This window comes from Dermacentor variabilis, chromosome 1, assembly GCF_050947875.1.
Source record: "Dermacentor variabilis isolate Ectoservices chromosome 1, ASM5094787v1, whole genome shotgun sequence".
NCBI lineage: Eukaryota > Metazoa > Arthropoda > Arachnida > Ixodida > Ixodidae > Dermacentor > Dermacentor variabilis.
Window position 1 is genome coordinate 74279322 of NC_134568.1, and position 21283 is coordinate 74300604.

The window sequence follows — 21283 nt, forward strand, 5'->3', positions numbered from 1 at the left end:
TGGTGAGTCATTGTCATTAATAGTTACATATTGAGTATGACTAGAAAGAAAGCTACAAATTCATTTGAATATTAAAGGGTCAATATTTAGAAAGCTTAGCTTATAGATAAGTAGTTGGTGATTAACTTTATCAAAGGCTTTAGAAAAGTCTAAAAAGATACAGTCTGTCGCAAAACCAGATTCCAAAAACCCATGCAAGTTAATAGTTGTGTTTTGCAAGAATATGATTTCCTAAACGCGTGTTGTTAACTGCTAAAAAAATTATTTGATTCTAGGAAATTTGTAAGGTCAGTGAAAATTATGTTCAAAGATTTTGCAAGGTACTGAGGTTAATGAAATAGGTCTGTAATTCAGTGGGTTATGTAAGTTCCTCCATTTAAAAAGTGGGATCACCTTACCGGTTTTCCAGTCAATGGGTAGGGCACTGCCGTTAAGTGATCTATTAAAAATAAGGGTAAGTATGATGGAGCTGTATTCTGCAGTTCTCTGGAGGAGCTTGGAATTAATACCATCAATGCCACACGACGATGACCACTTTATCTTGGAAATTCTGGCTCGGGTGCCTGCTGGGTCGAATGTAATGAGATCCATTGCCAGAAAGTTTACAGATGGCAAAGGTGGATAGTCATTGATGTTTGCTGTGCAGAATGATTGGGAAAACGTGCTGTTAAGTAGAGAAGCTCAAAGATGATTCGGAACTTGAGCCCCTGAATCGTTTACGAGGCTTATACTGTTATCTTTGGTACATTTAATAATGTTGCAGAAGCGTTTTGAGTTAGTTGTTATCAGAGACAGTAGGGGTCGAGTTAAAAAAGTTAAATTTGGACGTGTTTAAAGCGCTTGCATAGGGTTTGGCAGTGGATGTGTATGCTAACCATCTATCAGCATTTAATGACCGGAAAAGTCTGCTTCTTTTGTTGGATGATCGTTTCAGATAGTTGTAGTACCAAGGGACGTTAGAAGATTGATTAATTGCTCGAAGTGTAATATATTTGCTGATGAGACGCATTACTATAGTCTTGAAAGACAACCACATTTCTTGAACTGATAAGTCAACGTATCACAAGGAAGCACTCAAGGAAGGTTGATAGCATTAAAGTCAGCCTTTTTGTAGTCTCTAATATATTTAGTGTGTTTCTTTGCTTTTGTAGAAGGGATAAAAATAGTAATGTGTAATGTGTCATGGTCGCTTAGGCCAGACATGTGGGTTACTGGTGAAGCATTATCAGGATGATTGGCTAGAATAAGGTCAAGCAAGGAACATGTAGATGTGACACATGTTCATTTGATAACTAGCTGCGAAAGGTTAAAATCTGAGTAAACGCTAAGAAAATCTGCAGCCTCTGCAGATGCCGGATTAGAAAAGGGGCAGGAAAGTGACAAGTTGATAGGAGGGAAATATAAAGTCTCCTAAGAGAAACACTGGTGAACCAGGGAATTCAACAGATATTTTGTTTAAGGTGTCATGAATTTTTTCTGCAAAATCACAATCGTGATTAGGTGGACGATAACAGACACCTATGATAATTTTTTGAAACAGATAGAAAGGTACAACCAGATTAATTCCAATTTAGTAGTCATACTCAAAAGGAACGATTCAAAACTAGAGTTTATAGCAATTAAAACACCACCGCTTATGCTATCGGCATGGTCTAGCCGGTATACAGTAAATTTTTTTGTTGCAGTGAAACAGCTCGCCTGTCTCTGTTTTGTAAGAGAGCCAGGTTTCTGTTAGTACAACAATATCAGCTCCAGTATCGTTAATTAGACTGTTCAAACTATCTCTTTTAGGAAAAACGCTCCGAATGTTCGTAAAAATTACGGATGCTGTTGATGAGCCTCCACCCCTCGTGTGTGCCTACTTTTTTTTCCCACATAGACATGTCTTGAACGGGTTGCTCCTACGGGCACGGTGACAGCATTGGCCGTTTGTCTGCCGGTAGTCACTTCGATAATAGAATTTTCGTCAGTATTGGACATGTAGCACTTTCCCTCTGAAAATAGTCTCTTGTAGCTTAATTTAAAGTTAATGTTTAAGCCTCTGCCGAATTCCAGAAGTCTCTTCCAGGCATGACATGTTGCAGTGCAAAAGTCTTCGCTTATGCTGATACCAGTTCCCCCGAAAGGGCACTGTTCGGAAAACACTAGCTATTTCGTCTTAAAAGTGGCAAACTTCGCTACTAGAGGCCTATTTTTTCCGCTAACAAATTTGCCGATTTTATGTATCTATGTTATGTATGTATGTACATGGTATGTATTCATTAATTATACATGCAGACATGCGCCAACTCCTGTCGAAGTATGAGCTACAATACGCCAGATAGGTACCTGTGATGATTTGAGCTTTTGGGGCAGTAAAGCGCATGTATTAATTTTTTCTGGTGTTTTCGTGGCCCCTAGGGGGTCTAAAAAATTAGGTGTTGACTGGTAGCTAGTTTCTAAGCATGGATTAGTGCCATGTGTATGTTTCAAAGTCTGAATTAAGCCACTGTTACAAATGTTCTCAGTTTCACCTAAACTGGAAACAAAATAACGCATTAGAGTAGTCTCGGAATGGTTTGCATTTGTATTGATTACTGATCATGCCTTCATGTTATTTCCTGTGTAGAGTGAAACCTCCTCATAAACCCATACCTAGAAAGAGAATGATGAAGTATATGGCTATATGGTAGTTAAACAAGTCTGGGCTAACTAGAACGCATTCTTTCTTATCTGTTTTCACCAATATGTAATGACGTAATTTTGGCTTCAAGCTTAGTGTGAGCCCTGTGCCACCTCTGCCAACTGGATAAGCAGTGGTATGAGTAGTGTGAGCCCTGTGCCGCCTCTACCAACCGGATATGTAGCAGCGTGAGATCATGTCAGGGAGATATTAAGGTGAAAGCCTTCAGTGCCTCATGGGTCGAAAAATCCATTGTCTGGCAGTATGGTACCAAAATTCAATGGGAGTCGAACCCACGACCATTGGTGGGAGTCGAAACCTTGAACTTTGATGGGACCAAAGTTCAATGGCACCAAAATTTGTGGTGCCACCATAGATGGTTGAACCTACAACCATTAGTGGGAGTCGAGCCAAGTTAATTAGGGCAAAATTAATTAAGATAGTCATTTAAGGCACTTGAACTCACGACCTTTCATGTTATTTAAGGTGAAGTAAGGCATAGTTAAAATAGAGGTAGTTAAGGCACCCAAACTCACAACCTTTGGTGTAATAAGGCAAATTTAAGGCACTCGAACCCATGACCTTTGGTGAGACCAAAATCTAATTGCATCAAAACTGATAGTCCCACGATTGATGGTCGAACCCACGACCATTGGTGGGAGCTGAACCCACAACCTTTGGTGAGAGAAAAGAATAGGAAGTAACAGTGCATTCGAATGAGAATATTTAGTAATTTAATGAACATCTCGTGAGCATGCAGGCTTTCTCACCTTCATCCTCTTTAGCGTATGCTAAAGTGACTGCCAACTTTTACTTAAGAAAGGTGTTCTACTTTAGGATTTCTCGTTTACATTTCATTTGTTCGTGATGGTACATCTACTTATATACAAAGGTTTAGCAGTTATGACATGAAAATTAAGTGCTGGCCAAAGATTTGATTTCGTGGAATGCGAAGGAATCCTGTATTACGGAGGCACACACTGAAAGAGGTTTAGTGGAGAACAGCACTGTCTCTTCATTCCCTTCTGTTGTCATATGTGCTATATTGCACTTTGCCTCAAGTTAAGGGTTCAGTGGGCGAGCGTCTCTGTCCCCAGGGCTAGTATAATGTGAACTATTCCATTCTGTTTTTGGGCCCATATGGGAGAGGCCCGAGCCATTTTGACCTATCGCGAAGGGATAATGGTGGATTCAGTATAAAAACATATTGGAATAGTTTTATGTTATACTGGCCCAGGGTCGATTGCGGCTCTCTGGGTCTGCGGTGACATATGGTGACCCGGAAATTATGTTACCGCGTCAACTGGACTGCACAATTTGAGTACATTTACTGATATCATCATGAGCGTCAGTGCAGGAATGATATATTCTTCCAAATGTAGTCGATCATAGTGCCACCAATGTTTTCGGCTTTAGGAAAGCATGCGCTGTGCTGCCACTTGACCCCCTCTTCCATATTATGGTAGGCTATAGCTACAAAGTGCACTTCTATTGCCGTGTTCTGATTGGCTTGCGTCAAGGCGAAATTATTTCTATTATGTAGAAATGGCTTTCTGTAAACCACAGTAGTTTATAACTCTGGCCTCTCCTTATGGGCTGTTGGTGAAGCACATTCCCAGGCACTTCACCCACACTGTCGAGGCATTAAAGGGCCGCCTCACCAGACCACATAGTAAATTTGTGTTATACACTGGAACTTGTTACGTGTCCTCTAGGGAGTGTTCTGCCATAAACATTTTCCAAATTGATTTGTTAATAGCCGAGATAAAAGAATTTCATTTCCGTGAACCCACGATTTCAGGAGGAGAGCTCCACTGCCAAGAAAGACACTCCATTTGCCCCCTCTACCTCCGCAAGTAAAATTCCTTGCCGGCATTCTTTCATACCAGAGCTTGAGGATTACTCACGCATATGTCATGGCGCATACGCCCTGCCTTCTTATTTTTTTTCGTGCTTTTTTGCGTCACGCGCAAGCTGTTGTGATTGTCTTACTTCGCGCAGTGCACGATTTTGTGCACTGTGCACGAAGACACCTGATTAGAGGTGTAAGTCAGTGCTACATGAATACTAAGGCAGACACGAGTGGATCACAGAGCAGGATCATGCACTGGAACACGGTAGAAAATGACATAGTTTTGGTGTCTGCATGTGCAGCCACGTGACGTGGGAACAAACAGACGAAACGGAAGTACATTCCTCTTGCTATGGTGCGAAGTGAAACACGAACATGCAGACATTCGATTTGTGTGTTTTGTTATTTCTCTAAACATTAATTAGTCTATTGAACCAACAGTTTCAGGGTGTCTACAAACTGGAAAAACCAGGAATTCTCAAGTGATTTTGAATATTCTGGAAATACTCAGGGAAAACCCTGGGAATTTGTGCTTCTATCAGGGAAAAGTAGCTGTCATTTTATTGAAAGGGAACGAAAGTCGCCCTAATGCTGGCTCTAATAAATGAAAGAAATGGTAACGAATTGTCTTTGACGCCGTGTCGTCGGTTGGAGGAGTTGCCAGTTCACAGTCAACAACTGGTCCGGATGCCCGATTTTTGGGACATGCCATATAATATGGACAGCTTTGCGGCACCACCCTATACAGTCAATGTACAAGAATATCTAAAGTTTTGGACACAAGAACCTGTCACCATCCAATTTTCCGGACTTTTTGCCGTGACTGCGGGTCCGAAACAGCATTAACGAAAGCCAACACTGCCGTTTTGATTATCTCGCAACCTCGAACCGGCGCTCTCGCACGTAGATCCACTGCCAGGCGTAGCCGCCACCGCGACAATGTGAGGCCTAGCTGCTTCGACATTCGCTGTTAAGATTTTTGCTGTCGGTGCCGTGTTTTTCGTTGAAATAATTCACCGCTGGTCGGCGATGGCACTGACTCCACCTCTGTAATCCTCGCGATTGGCTTTGAAGCTTAGAAAGCATGGCGCTTTGCATAATGCTGGTGCCCAAAAGGCAGCTTTGCCTCAGCACAGCAATGTTAAACGATGACGCATACATAAAGTATTGTGGTGAAGCTTAAGATGCGTGGGAAGGGGCAGTTGTCATGGGACACAGTACGTATTCTCTAATTATACACGCGCGCACCTGCCATCTCCTGTCACAGTATGAGCACCGATATGCCTAATAAGTGTATGGCAGGCATTCGGAGCTTTTTCGGACGTGCCTGTGGCAATTTGAGCCCTTAAGGGCAGTAAAAGACATGCATTAATTTTTTCGGATTGCCCGATTTTTCGGAAGTTTTAGTCGCTCCTAGGGAGTCCGAAAAATTGGGCGTTGACTGTAAAACTGACAAAGAAGATGATTCAGTGGTCCGTGGGGTGAACGTGGGGGCGAACACATGGCAGAACGAGGACAAAAACAGAAAAGACCGTCGCATTCAGGAATGATTGGGAAAGGAACTGTGCTGCCTCTTCTTTGAAGGAGCTTGAGCTCAAAAAGGAGAGTGTTGGCTGACGTCAAGATGCAGATGACCCTTATCCAAACCAAAGTGAAACCGAACGAAACGCAACATTGAGGCATTGTGTGTGGGCTGAGAGTATGTCAGGACAGTTGAGGTTACCCGCTGTGGTTGCTCAGTGGCTATGGTGTTGGGCTGCTGAGCACGAGGTCGCGGGATCGAATCCCGGCCACGGCGGCCGCATTTCGATGGGGGCGAAATGCGAAAACACCCGTGTGCTTAGATTTAGGTGCACGTTAAAGAACCCCAGGTGGTCAGAATTTCCGGAGTCCTCCACTACGGCGTGCCTCATAATCAGAAAGTGGTTTTGGCACGTAAAACCCCAAATATTATTATTATTAGGACAGTTGAGGTTGACTTTCCAGCTGCTGAGAGAAGCTCACTTGTGACAAAGTTCAGGCCTAATACTAATGAGCTTGCTATCAATTGATAAAAATAGCTCATTTTCGAAAATATTTCTTCTGTATGCATTTATTTTAATTTGTATTTGAAAGCGTTCGACTCGATTTGCAATGGGCTTTACCATTTTCTTAAAGATATTTTATTCGCTGTGCATTTTACTAACCCCTCCCTTCGGTTTTCTATTCTGTATAAAATAAACCTTACTTCTTGTATAAAATAAACATTACTTCTTGCTATTCGAGCTGGATTAAATCTTATTTTTTAACATGCTTACTAGAGAATGACAGCACTGGCCGACATGGTGTCGCCAGTCTTTACATAAAACAAAGTTCTGTGTCACTCAGGGAATTTTGCAAAGGTACTCAGGGAAAACCTGGAAAACTCAGGGAATTTGAAAATGTCAACTTGGTAGACACGCTGAGATTGCACAAATAACAGATATTGCCTTAAATAATTCTCGAAGTTACGTGTCACTATGAGTGACGTCACAGCACGAACACATGTACATAGGTGCACTAGCACGTATACGTCACCCTCTGGCTTGGAGCGCAGCACCTGCAAGGAGAAGGGCAAATGGCATTCGGTTTGAAATTTCAGGTCTTTTTGCGGCGCGTAGCGATGTAATACTTAGCTGACATGATTGTTAGTGCTTATTGTATGCACTGCACCTGTCAACTGAAAAGGGCCATACCTAGTGAGGGGCCCTTTAAAGAAAAATGTATCTTTAAAAAATGTCTTGGGTTACTTTTGGAAGTTTTGAACTCCCTATTTCAGAATGCATGTTTTTGTGATTGCTGCTAATAATTAAATATCTACAGGTACTATTACCAAAATTTGCATGCACTAGACGGTTTCAGTATCAGGGTAATCTGATTCAAAATTCAGTTTAAGACAGTTGCAATATAGCGCTCGTGTTCTGTCAGGGTTTCAAAGTGCACTGCCATATTCCATTATTCCACCAAAATTAAGATTGGCGTGCTCCAAACAGCTTCAAAATGAAATTTTATATGCTATAAATTGCCCAAAAATGAAATTTAGTCTGCTCCAAGCTGCTCCAAAATGCAGTTTTGTCGGCTCCAAACTGCTGCAAGATGCAACTTCACTTGCTCCAAAAATTGCTCCAAAATGACTTTGGGCAGTCCCAACCCTGGATATGCATCTTCACCTATTTGTTTTGTAGCATGTGTGGCGTAGTGCCATTGGAAGTGTACTACACACTTTTAATAGACGATCATTCAAATGTGGTGCCATTCCTTTTGCAGGTAGCGCGAAGTGAGCATCATGTTCCGCTCTGGTGACATCGTATTCCGGCATTGCCTGCCAACTCAATTTTGTTTTGGTTTCCTGTCACTGGCTTGAAACACTATGCAATAGGAAGATGACAACATGCGTCTCTGGCCAGTCAGGCCCCACCAGCTTAGGGCGGGATGGCTTCTCATGCTGCAACAGTTCTCGCTGAGTGGGCATGTCAAAACTTTCCGCCAAAATGCCCTGCTCGAAGAAGGTGCTGATCAAGGCTGAATTCGAGTAGTGCAATTGAAGCTTGCCCCAAGCCACAAAAACAACAAGTGTGCATCCTAGGCCACTCGAGCCCCATCAGCTTGGCACGTTGGTGTCTTCTGCTGCAACGATTTGTGCAATGCTTTTCATTATGAAGGTGTCAACGGCAGTTGAGTCTGCCAAATGTTTCAGTGACTTTGGATCATATGCTTTGTGGAATAGGATGCCTTTTCTCTTTTTTTAGTGTATGAACCAGGTTCTACTGCACACACCTTCTTTAAACGCATTAAGGGTTAAGATGCAAGTTGCGATAAATCCCCGACCCAGTTTTCATATAGCCGAATGTATAAGCTGACTGCTTAAGCCATCGTGGCTTGCTGTACGCTTATCTATAGGTGCAGACCCTGATCACTTCTTTTCACTTAGAATCTGGTTGTGATGTTTTGATTTGTGGGTTACATATGCTGCACTGTGCCACAGAAGATGTTACGCCTTTTTGTAAATGCAAAGGCCAGTATGCTAATTATTCTGGCTATGGTGTGAGTGCATCACTGCCTATATGGATAAGCATATGAAATGCATGGAGGCGTGACCATGGCCACAGCATAGAACACAGGCACTCAGGCTTTTGCAGGTGACCTGTCGCTGGAAGTCCTATCTTGATAAGTCTGCACCTATCTGCTTGGCAATGCACATGGTATCGTGCGTAGCAGCGTTGAAAGCATATTACATGCTTTCAACGGTCAATAGCCCACACGCACTGCCTCTTAGAGTTGTGTTGGTCTAAGTGTGCACTGCTTGCTGAAAAAAAGGCAGCTTGTCATCACCGCAGTGGCTCAGTAAATGCAATAGCTTAACAGCCATGAAAAGCGCTGTATGCACGGTATGATTGTGATCAAGTGGTGGCAAATGCCATATTTCAGAGAAGCAACACTGGTTCTCGCACAGTAGATTCTTGTATAGACAAACGCATCTGGGAAAGTTTGGCAAGTCAATAACAATGTGCTTTGATTGGTGTAGTGCTCCCTACCAAAGCTTCGAGAGGCTGTATAGTATTGCCTGTCCTCTATCACGCCATTGTGGAAAACAGCTGGAAGTGTTTTTCACCACTATAGGAAAAAAAAAAGGAATCTATTTGTGTGTATTTAGGCAACATTTCCTGTGATGCAGCTTTTCTGCTTTATTGGCAACAGCACACATGAACAGACACAAACTTGTAGTTGCTGGTTAGTACTACAGACCCTTGTTGGTATGTTTTAGAAAAAAACACAAGAAAAAACATACTAATTGGGAAAACTTACGACCTGAAGCCACTAAATAATATGGCAGACTCAACTGTAGTTGACATCTATGTAATGCAAAGTGTTGTGTAAAACATTGCAGCACGAGTCATCATGCCAAGCTGGTGGATTTCAAGCAGCCTGTGACGCCTGTTGTCATTTTTGTAGCTTCGGCAAGCTTTGATTACCCGCTGTTGTGTCATAGTGGCTTTGGCGTTGTGCTGCAAAATCTGAGGACATGGGATCGAATCTTGGCCACAGCAGTGGCATTTCGATGGGGGTGAAATGCAAAAATACCACGCATTTGGTGCACGATAAAAAAATACCCAGGTGGTCAAAATTAACCCGAACTGCCCTGCTAAGGCGTGCCTCTCAATCATGCCATGGTATTGGCATGTAACTCCCCCCAAACAGAAAAAAACTTCAATTGCACCTTTGAATCATTTTGTCTGGGAAATTTTGACTTTCCCACTTGGTGAGAATCGTTCGGCACGGGATGCCGACGTGCGTCAAGTTGGTGGGGCCCGAGTGGCCCAGATTGTGCCTTGTCGTTTTCCTATTGCAGACTGTTTTAAGACACCGACAAGAAACTGAAATGAAATTGACATGATGGGCGACGCCGGGAATCGATGCCATCTGAGCGAAACAAGACACTCACTTTGTACTGCCTACAGCAGGAAATGGCACGTGTTTGGGTTATCGCCTATTAAAGAAACTGTTAAAACAGAAGCATAACTAGATTGAGTCATTTTTTTTGTGTTCTCGATCGTGAACTTTGGCGCCGGGAAATTGTACGAGGTTATACTGTGAGGTTATATATCAACGAGGTTATATTGTGCATAATACCCTTTAGTGTTGTTATGCCACATTCCCACCATGTATGAACTAATGAGGTTTCACTTGCACAGAGCTTGCATGGATTTCATATTTTGTATGGCTATCAGGGTTTAATTATAGTGTTGAATGCTAGCTTTTAGGTTCCAATTGCAACAACCAAGGCTCATAGGCTGCTAAATTTTGGTGGTGGTTTATTGTAAGCATTGTACGAGAGATTCTTGGGCAAGCTGGCTTCCACAATTTTTTAGGTTACTTTTCGACTCTAAGAGATTCACTGAACTTTCTATACATGTTATTTTAATGCAGGAGCTGCAGGATTTCCTCCTTTCACCAGCCAGCCTTTCTCCACTAGTACTTCATTTGTGCCTGTAGCCACATCTTCTGTGGCAGCTGCTGCTTGCTCTGGCAGCACTGTTGCACCTCCGTCACTGTTCTCATCAGTAAAAGCCTCATCTGCGACGACAGCTTTTTCATTTGGCTCGACTGGTGGTAGCGTCTTTTCATTTGGTGCCAGTGGAGGTGGGAACGCTTTCTCCTTTGCTCCAGCTACTGCACCCACAGTGTCAAAGTCGACGCCATCTTTGGCTACATCCACAACTCCAAGTCAAGGACTGTTTTCCGTGCCTGTGCCCACGTTTTCAAGTGCAGCGACAGCTGCTGCACCGCCAGCCTTGCCCTCCATGCCTTCAGCAGAATTTTCAGTACCAAGTGCAGCTTGTACCACTACAGAAGTTGCTACACCCTTTAGTGTTCCTGCTACATCCAGCTCATCAGGCTTTCTTTTCAAGCCGGCACCAAAAGCCGATACAGAAGCTAAGGTCTCCCCAGTGTCCCCTGCTCCAGCGCCAATACCAGCTCAACCTGTGTCAACAGTCACACAGACAACTTCAGCACAGGAAGCAAAAGCTTCTTCATTGCAACTGAAGACTTCTGCTCCTACGGCAGTAGCAGTTGCAGAAAAGGTGAAGCCCTTATTTCTTGCATCATTTTTCAATGCAAATGCCTGTCATCACTGACTGTGTTGCCATATGACAAACATTTTTTAAACATTGCATTTGCATACCTTCCAGATTTTACAATTTCTTCATTAAATGCTCAATTATTAGAGCCTGCTTGCAAATATTGTATTGACACCAATAATTTTACAAATAATTGGGTGTATGTTAGGCCAAAAATTATTACAAAGAATACAAATACCGTCATGGACCAATTTTCCTAGAGTGATTATTGGGGCAGATTGATTACATGAACCTATTCACACATCAGTGACACCAACTTTTAAGATGAAGGTATAATGGCACTTGAGATTTTGGTCCCAAGTGTGTGAGTATTTGACAAATTAATTATTAACTTTGTGGTGCAGATGATTCTCCCGACAGCTATAGAGCAGGGTACCCTTTCACAACGTCTCTGCAGAACAAAGTCTGTGAATATTTGATAAACAGTCAATGTCTCGAGTATCCAAACATTTTTTTTATTTTTCTAGAAGTTCTACTATTTTTTGGCTTCAACTGTAGTGTATTTCAAGTTTCAAGGTCAGCACTTGGAGTCATAGTCTTATAGCAAAGAGCTGTTGCAATTCATTACATGGCTCTCGTGTTATTTGTGTGTTTTTAACCAAGGCTAGTGTAAATTAAGGATCCCTTTCGCTCGGCTCTGTTCCTTTCTTACTATACACCGCTCACAACCTACCTAACGGTCCTCTCCTGGTGATAACGCAGGCGTAGCTCCACTCGAACTGCTGACAAAATGTGTAAAACAAAAGAAAAATTGGAATAGAATGAATACATTGTCCTTTCTCAGTATCATTAAGTGCACTGCCTGCAGAAATGCACAAGCTTGTAAAATAATTCCATCCCAGCTGCCAAAATACTTTGCCAAATTTTTTGCTCTTTAGGGTGCTTGTAAATATAGGAGAGTCTTTTGACTAAGGCACAGAGAAAGGCTGAGTGGCAATTGATTTATGTTATAGGATACTGCAGCACTGCCATTAAGAGTCTGCATGATTGCTCAGGATTGGGTAGATTTTGCACTACATTGCACAATATTACACATAAGTGCTCTGAATTGGGTGCAAAATAGCTGCAGGGACCTAATGTGATTTATTATTCTCTTACAGCCTTACAAATTGGAGCCATCTAAGGATGCTATCATTGCAGCTATGCACGATGAGGTGAGCATGTTACTGCTGTACTGTCCCATATGCTCAGACTGACTTGCATCGCTGGACACAGACATAGGATGTTTCATATTCACATCTACTGAAACAATGTACAGCCACATGTGTACAGTATACAGTTCTGTTAACTTGCAGAAGCACTTATATTTTGTCTATTTTAGTATTCTGAGATTGTATGTCATATTATAGTATAGTTAAACCTTGGTAGAATGAAAGTGAAAATCAGCACTCTACGTTGTCCCAGAAAAATTTTATTACATTGAAATACCCTATAGTGTTCTGTAAAGGCTGCACCCCTCTTTCTCAAGCATGCACCTCATGAGTTGTGGCTGAGCGGCACATATGTGCTACCTCTGTCTGGTATCGACATGGTACATAAAGGCATATTGGTTTCCTCTTCTGTTGTTTCTGAACTTGATAAGTGACAGGGCAATGATGCAGTCATTGGCTGCACAATTTATGCACTTACTGTGCTTCCCTCGGGCTGTATCATGATGTCGATAAGGAGACCGCCCTGTCACTAACCTGTCAACTTTTGAGTGGCAGTGCACCAGGCTAAATGCATTGTTCATTGGTATGTGGCATGTTTGAGAGCACTGCAATTGCGGTGTGCAAGTTGACATGTCACATGTCCTTTTTCATAGTTTGTGGGCTTTCTTTAGGATGTATTAAAAATGATGATGCAACAAACAGGAAGTTGAAAGCTGCTGAATTAGATGTTTCCTGAAACACACTACAACCTTCCCATTAGAAGTTATACCCTAAAGTTATTCCTTGGGAATTTGGTTAGTTAACCTTGACCAATTATGCACTTTAACAGAATACAAAAAATAGTGTGATTCTCTCCATATAATAGCCAACAACATGCATTTGGTTTCCTCCTCCTCCTAGAGTGCATTCACTTATTTTTAAACCTTGGCTAAGGTTAGCTGGGACTCCGTGTACAGCCTTATTTTGCTACACATTGTCAGGAAATTTTGCTCTTTGTCATGACAATGATAACGGCAGTGATGTCAGGTTTGACATTTTGAGACCAACTTTAGTATCAAATTAGAATATTGTTTTGTTTCACAAATAAGTCAACACTCATTACAATGGATTACAGTAGTCCAGCAAGAAAGGTCCATTGTATCCGAAGTTCATACCATCCAAAATGAGGGTCACAGTATTTTGTGTAATGGCAGAACTTCGCAAGTGCTTAGCGTTTTATTATTGGAACTGTAGACGAAAAAATGAAATTAAAATAAATGAATAAATGGACATGCGCATGATTGCACAAACACAATAGCGGCATGGCACCTTGGTGTCCACCGTTTTCCAGACACCGGAAAGAGTGGATAAATGGCAGCTTCCCTGCTAGAGCTCTGCCCTGCACATTCGAAAAATTTTCTGGTTGGTGAAAAATTGAACTCGTGCGACATTTCTGCCATTGCGGCCAGCTCCCTAAAATGCCGGCCACCCGGCCTGAGCATGTTGCTGCTGCTGATAACACAAACATCGACTACAGTTTGCTTTTCACTAGGATTAATGGTTACTAGAATAAGCTAATGTCTTAACTTTATTTTTCGGGACAAACGAGAACCAATGTCAAACCTGTAGCTTGAATGAAAGGTGTGATACGAGGAAAGTTCAACTCGGAGCCTATGTCTAACTGCCTCTGCACTATATACAAAATGTCTTGAACGCATCATGTGCTTTGCAGTTTGGATGTCACAATTGACAGCCTATCTTCTTTTTTGTGTGAATTGATGCAGTGAGAAACAAAGAATTCTCAAAATGATGCAATTCGCGATCATGATCAGTTTTTAAAGCACTGCATGCGACGGCTTCTAAGCAAAGTGGGATAAGTCATAGTGGCACCCATGGCACTTACTTGGCACTGAGCCTGCAATGGTGGGCAGCGGTTAGCCTGTGGGGTCATCCCGAAAACTCTCTCTTATTTGGTGGGGCATTGCTCGGCATGCGGTTGCTGGAAGTTTGCCGCTAGTGTGTGCATTCCTTAAGAAAAAGTGCATTTTTGCACATTCCACAAGTGGCCGGAAACAGTTTGATGCAGTGCACTGCTTCACTCACGCATCGCTGCAGCAAAGTATGTCGTATATGCAACATCATTACATGTAATAAAAAATTTGTCCAAAATATTGTCCCTTCTAGCTGATAGCACATTATAGCCGGGTTTGTCCAAAGTGAAATTGGTTGCAGGAATAATATAGACAGTCCAAACTAAATAAGAAGAATGGTCTGTTATATCTAAAAGTGTGTTGTATGCTGATCCATTGTAACATGTGTGGACTTTATGTGTGACAGCCTTCATACTCGCCAAGTGTCATCCTGTTACTTATGAGAAGTGTGTGGTAGTTTCTCGACAACCTCAAAAATATGTGTTGGTATTCCTTATGAGGGTAAACATGTAACAGCCTCTGCTGCTATGGGCATATCCCGCATTGAATGCTCTCAGAATACTGTGTTAAGTGAACTATGGCTGATTCATTCTGCTCAGTCGAAGCTGGAGGATAAAATTTGTAGCCTCTCCTCGCGAGTCGACGCCCTAGAAAAAATTGTGGAAACAAATCAGTTTAGTTGCGCGAGCTCTGTAGCCGATCCTGATATGACTAAACTTTCCTCAGATATTAAACTAATTTCGAACAAATGTGACGACGCTGAGAATCGACTCCACCGCTCAAACTTACTGTTTTATGAGATCACCGATAAGCAAGATGAAATGTGGTCACAGTCTGAATCGCATATCATTTCGTTCTGCTCCCAGGAGCTCGATATCACCATTAATAGTCATGATATTGAACGTGCCCACAGACTTGGCCGCTTCCAGCCAGGAAAGAACCACCCGATAATTGTCAGTTTCATGAGATTCAAAGACAAAAGGGGAAATTCTGTCTGCCAGTTCAAAGCTAAAAAACTCCTCGTTTTCAGTCCATGAAGATTGTTCTGCGCGTGTGCACTTGGCAAGGAAGAAACTTTTTTCGTATGGTCAGCAAGTACTGCTTTTTTCAAAATTCATTTTGATAAGCTTATTATGAACAACACACAGTTTGTGTACGATGCTGGAACGGATTTTGTGGTCGAGCTAAGTTCATAGCACTCACTGCATGCACTTAAGTCTTTGGTGCACCACCTTTTGGGAACTCCCCAGTGCACTAACCCTGCCCCAAGAAATAAATCTGTCAATTTTACTAACCAATATCCGAAGCTATTTCCCAAAGAACGACGCTGTCGAAGCTGTATTGGATGACAGCAGCACCGATATCTCCATCTTCACCTAAACTTGGCTCACACCTGATATACAGAATGACGAACTTTTGCACGATCACCAGTCTTTCGCTTTTTTCCGGTGTGACAGATGTGGTTGCCGGGGAGGTGGCGTGATGATTCTTGTTAAGGGCACCCTGGTTCTCCTGTTGAAATCAACAGTAAAAGCGAAATCCTTTGTGTGAACATTTCATTGGCTCATCGCGCCACTATTATCATTACCTGCTACCGGCCACTTGATTCTGATCACTCCTTCATTGACGACCTAAGTAACATTCTACCTACTATCAAAAACCAGTTTCCTGGCGCTAACCTCATGATTTGCGGTGATTTTAACTTTGCAGACATTGATTGGTACAACATAACTGCATCTTTACGTCATTCCAGAGATTTTTTTTATCTTATTCTTTCTTTCAACCTCACTGAAACTGTTGGAATACCAACTCGTGTTAGTAACACCCTTGATCTTGTCCTTGTGTCAAATCCTGAGCTAATTCAGTCATTGTCATCCACCAACAGCCTTAGCGATCATATGTTAGTATTGTTCAGTAAAGTACATTCGCGACTACAGCAAAGCAGATTTTTCCAAAATCAATGAGGAAATGGTCGAATTTCTCCAACACTTTGAACAATCAGCTCCTAATAGGTCTATTGATGAAAACTGCTCTTGCTGTAAAGAAAAAATTATCTCTCTAATAGAATCCGATGTACCCCTCATCTGCATTCGCGGTGATGCTGGGAAACCGTGGTTTACAAATTCACTAAAAAAATTATGTAACAAGAAAAAGCGGTTCAGAGAAGCCACGAGCTCCAATTCAGCACTAAAATGGGAAAAGTACTTGCAGTGGTGGTCCAACTGCGCCATTTGCGCCATTCTGCTACAATTCGACTTGCCTGCTCCTGGCTGCGCCCGCTCAAGTGCCATTTGCGCCAACTGCGCAAAAGCGCGGTATTTTCTCATTTTTGCGGCAATGCAATGTTTTCAGTGGGGTTTGCAACTACAGTCAACGAACGATTTTTCGGACGCCCGACTTTTCGGACATGCCCAATGATCGGACGCCTTCGCGCCACTGCCATGGTACCGCATAGTCAATGTATAAGAATGTCTGAAATTTCTGATGCAAAAACTCTTCGCCGTCCCATTTTCCGGACCTTTTTCCATGATCGTAGATCCGAAACGGCATTAATCGAAGCCACCTCCGCCGCCATTTTTATTATCTCGCCGTTTAGAACAGGCGCTCTCGCACGCAGATCCACTGGCCGCCGCAGCTAGGCCTACAGCTACTTCGACGTCCGCAACCAAGCTTCTTGCTGTTCGGTGCCTTGTTTTTCATTAAAGCAATTCATTAAAGCAATTTTCATTAAAGCGTCGCTGTTAGCAATCGCGCCGACTCCGTCTTTGTAATCCTCCCCCATGGCTTCGAAGCTCGGAAAGCACGACGCGTTTAAATAATGCCGGCTTCTGAAAGTCAGCTTCTCCTTAATACAGCAGTGTTATGCGGTGAAGCGTACGCGAAGCAATGTTGCGGTGAAGCATTGCAAAAGTGGAAGGGGCAATTATCACGGGACACAGTATGTACTGTATTCCTTAATTACACATCCGTGCACTTGCTTCCCTGTCACAGTGCAAGCACCGATAAGCCTAGTAAGCGTACTTGCAGGCCTTCAGAGCTATTTCCAACGTTTATGTGGCGATTCGAGCCCTTGGGGGCAGTAAAAGGCATAGATTCGTTTTTGCGGACGTTTTCGCGGCCTCTAGAGAGTGCGAAAATCGGACGTTACGAATCAACTATACGAATAAATTTAACATTCAAATAATTCATTTCGCGACTCGATTATTTGCTACTCTGTTTTTGCATATTAAATGAAATATTCGGCTGAGGCCGATGCATTGCACGTAGCCTAACCAGGGCACTCAGATGGTTTCGGGACAGGAACGTCCGCAACAGAAACAGTTACGTGGCTGAACCACAATCTGATTATTAGGCACGCCTGTATTGGTACAAGGGTCGTCCGGGTCATCAACTCTAATCGAAACAATTCTTATACCCGACGCCGACAAACGGAACGGCGACGAAAGCAGCAGTTATGTGCGAAGGTATAGGGCCAATTAGCCACTGGAAGGCACGGAGATCGTATCATATACGTACGCGTTCATGCATGCGTATTCATGTGTTTGCACATGCAGTTCGGAACCTTCTGCCAATCTGCAAGCGTCTATGCGCGATTGCAGTAGCTGCCGGCTTCGACAGTTGTCAAAAACACGTATACATGAGCTCGGAACCGATCGCCGGTTAGCCACTCATACGAACATATTAGCGGCAAGCTTTCCATGATGACTTGTGGACAGCTTGCCAGTCAAATCGGCTAACAGCCAATTTTCGCCATGGCACACTGCCTCTGCCTAGTTAGGCCTAATCGGTAGGGCTACGAATGGTCAGTCGGGTATAGGTGAGGAAAATTACGGTTTTACGCCGAATCGACTGGTACCTATTCGCGGATGCCACACGACACACGGGAAGGCGACAATCTGCCTCGCAACGAAAGCGAGTGTACCATCTTTGCGACATAGCGTACAACGGTACTCATTTCGGCACTGCTCGTAGACACATAGTCTTGTCAAGCTTCTAGCATTGCTTTAGGCATACTAATACACATTTTGTCTGGTGCGGTAAAGTCAATCAAAGCGCATCGGTCATTTGGAATGCACATAAGACATTTGCCATCACTTTTTGTCTTGTGCACGCCTAACGGCGCAAATCGTTCTGGCGCATTCGTAATTTTATGCTGCCGTTGGCTTTATGTCTTGCGTCACTCTTCATTTACTGATTGCACAGTAATAACAAGCTTTGCCAAATGGCTACAGATTACTGCTGTACTACTACAAATGCTCCAAAAAAGACAAATTTTTTCTGCTCCATAACTGCTCCAGAATGACATTTTTCCTGCTCCAAAAAATTGCTCCAAATCCTAAACTGGCTGGACCACCACTGAGTACTTATAGTGTCTGCATAATTATACAAAGTTGCTGAGGAGCATGAAACGACACTTCTACAACAAGGACTGACTTGACATCCTCCGAAATAACCCGAAAAAAGTTTTGGAGTTTAACTCCCAACCGTAGTGGCTCACATAACATCTCTTAACTATATCAGGATGGTTCTGTCGTTCTGAAGGAGCTTCGTTCTGACGTTTTGAATGCGTACTTCACGTCCGTTTTCACCCAGGAACCAGCTGCTAATATTCCTATACTGCTCAGCCCAAATTTTGCTCAAATGCCACCAGTTAGTATCTCGGCAGAAGGAATCTCTAAAATAATTGATAATTTAAAGATATCCAGTGCCCCTGGGCCTCACAACATATTTCCTAAAATCCTTAAAGGCACAAAAGTAATAGCCAGTCACGTGCTACAAATAATTTTCATGCAGTCTATTTCCAGTGGCGAAATTCTGTTCGAGTGGAAGGTAAGCAGAGTGGTATCGGTTTTTAAGGCAGGAAGCCGCTCCGATCCGTCAAATTATCGTCCTATCTTGTTAACATGCATTGCATGCAAACTTATTGAACATATAATTTACTCCCTTGTGGCGAAGTACCTGGATAATAATTCCTTTTTCTTCCCAAACCAACACAGATTTCGGTCTGGCTTTTCTTGCGAATCTCAACTTTTTGAATTCACGACTGACCTGCACCTAAACGTAGACTCGTCCATAACTGATGTTTTTTAGCGCACAAAAAGGGACGAAAGACAGTGGCAAGACTGGGACACAGCGCTAACTTCCAACAATTGTTTTATTCCACGAAGCGGTACACAAATATATAGGTAACACACACCACCGTACGCATGCGCATATATACTGATTTTTAATCAAATGAGACAGCAACGAGACGTGTAATGGAAAGTTAAGATTATATCAAAGATGAAAGAACAACCATGCATAGCCAAAGTGCATAGCCATAGTGTTAGCGCGCCTTCAATCGATCTTTCAAAAAAAGAATTCGATTTTTTAAACGTGACGCAGAGGGTGGTCTGATCGAGATGACATTTTAATCTTGCAATTACAAAAAAATTTATTGGCTATGCATGGTCGTTCTTTCATCTTTGGTATCATCTTAACTTTCCATTACACATGTCTCGTTGCTGTCTCATTTGATTAAAAATTTGTACATATGCGCATGCGTACGGTGGTGTGTGTTACCTATATATATGTGTACCGCTTCGTGGAATAAAGCAATTTTTGGAAGTTAGCGCTGTGTCTGCATCTTGCCGCTGTCTTTCGTCCCTTTTCGTGCGCTAAAAAACCTCAGTTATGGAGTACCAACACGTCCTAACCTACGCTCTTTGAAGTAGACTCGTCCTTTCAAACTGACGTCATTTACCTTGATTTTTGTAAGGCTTTTGACCGTGTCATTCACCAGAGTCTCATGACTAAATTTTCTTGCCTTTCACTGGACCCACTGATACTTTCATGGATCCACTGCTTTTTAACTAATCGTTCGCAGTACTCCGTCATCAAAACTCATCCATCTGCCCCTACTAATGTTATCTCCGGAGTCCCTCAAGGCTCTGTTCTTCGCCCGCTTGTGTTCCTAATCTTTATCGATGACCTTCCTGCTGAAATGTCATTGTCCATTCGTCTGTTTGCAGATGATTGCGCTCTCTACCAACGTATCTCTACTATTAACGATCAGTCATTGTTGCAAGATGATTTAACCTTAATACATAATTGGTGTTCGACCTGGCTCATGCAGTTAAATGTATCAAAATGTAAGTTTATGCACATGTCTCGTAAAAGATCTAACCTACACTTCTCATACACGCTGAACACTACCGCACTATCACAAGCAGAATCTTATAGGTATCTAGGCATAGAAATAACAAGTAATCTAAGCTTGTCAAAGCATATCACGTCGCTCTCTGCAAGCGTTTCCAAATCACTAGGTTTCATTAGACGATCACTCACGTTTGCTTCGCCTACAGTTAGATTAATTGCATACGAAACTTTCATTCGTACCAAACTTCAATACGCATCCCCTATCTGGAACCCCCATCAAGAGTACCTAATCCAGGTGTTAGAGGCAATACAAAATTGAGCTGCTCGTTTTATAACGTTTAAATATGATTCTCGCTTGAGCATTACTGACATCAAAGCTTCGATTGGTCTAACCCACCTGGCATCTGCGTAAGATATCAAGTCTCTACCTTTTTCATAAGCTATATTATCATTTTCCTCATTTACGTGAGAGCCTAATTCTGCCGCCCATGAGGTCATCACAACGTCTGTTTAATTGTCACAGTGTTCAACGCATTCGTGGTTCAACTAGTTCTTGCAATCTGTATTAATGTGTTTTATCTTTGTGATCCGTGGTTACCATTTGTTACCCCCCCTTATGTAATGCCCCACCAGGGGCTCTTAAGGGTAAATAAATGATGATGATGATGAATGCTTTACACTACAGTCTTGCTATTATGTATAAGGAACAAAAGGGACCAAGTAAGAGCCGCATCCCCAACTTGGCAGCTCGTAATTTGGAAAAAATTATTTCCAACGGAGAAGCAATCGCGTTCGTTGCCCCAAGGCTGTATGCGCACATTGGCTCATTTTCACGCGCTCCATGCCACTGCTAGATGGCGGGAGCTGCGCATTGACCTCTGATGCATTGGCACATCCGGGGATCTGGGGTG

At 42.6% G+C, this 21283-nt stretch overlaps 1 protein-coding gene across 7 annotated transcripts in view; it reads left to right on the forward strand.

Annotated features, from left to right (window-relative positions):
• Nucleotides 1-21283, forward strand: part of LOC142579570 (uncharacterized) — a 303963-nt gene that overhangs the window by 78782 nt on the left and 203898 nt on the right. For all 7 annotated transcript variants that reach the window (XM_075689924.1, XM_075689954.1, XM_075689963.1 and 4 more), the window contains exons 14-15: nt 10461-11116; nt 12274-12327. In XM_075689924.1, coding sequence (XP_075546039.1) covers nt 10461-11116; nt 12274-12327 — 710 coding nt within the window. The remainder of the gene's footprint in view (nt 1-10460; nt 11117-12273; nt 12328-21283) is intronic.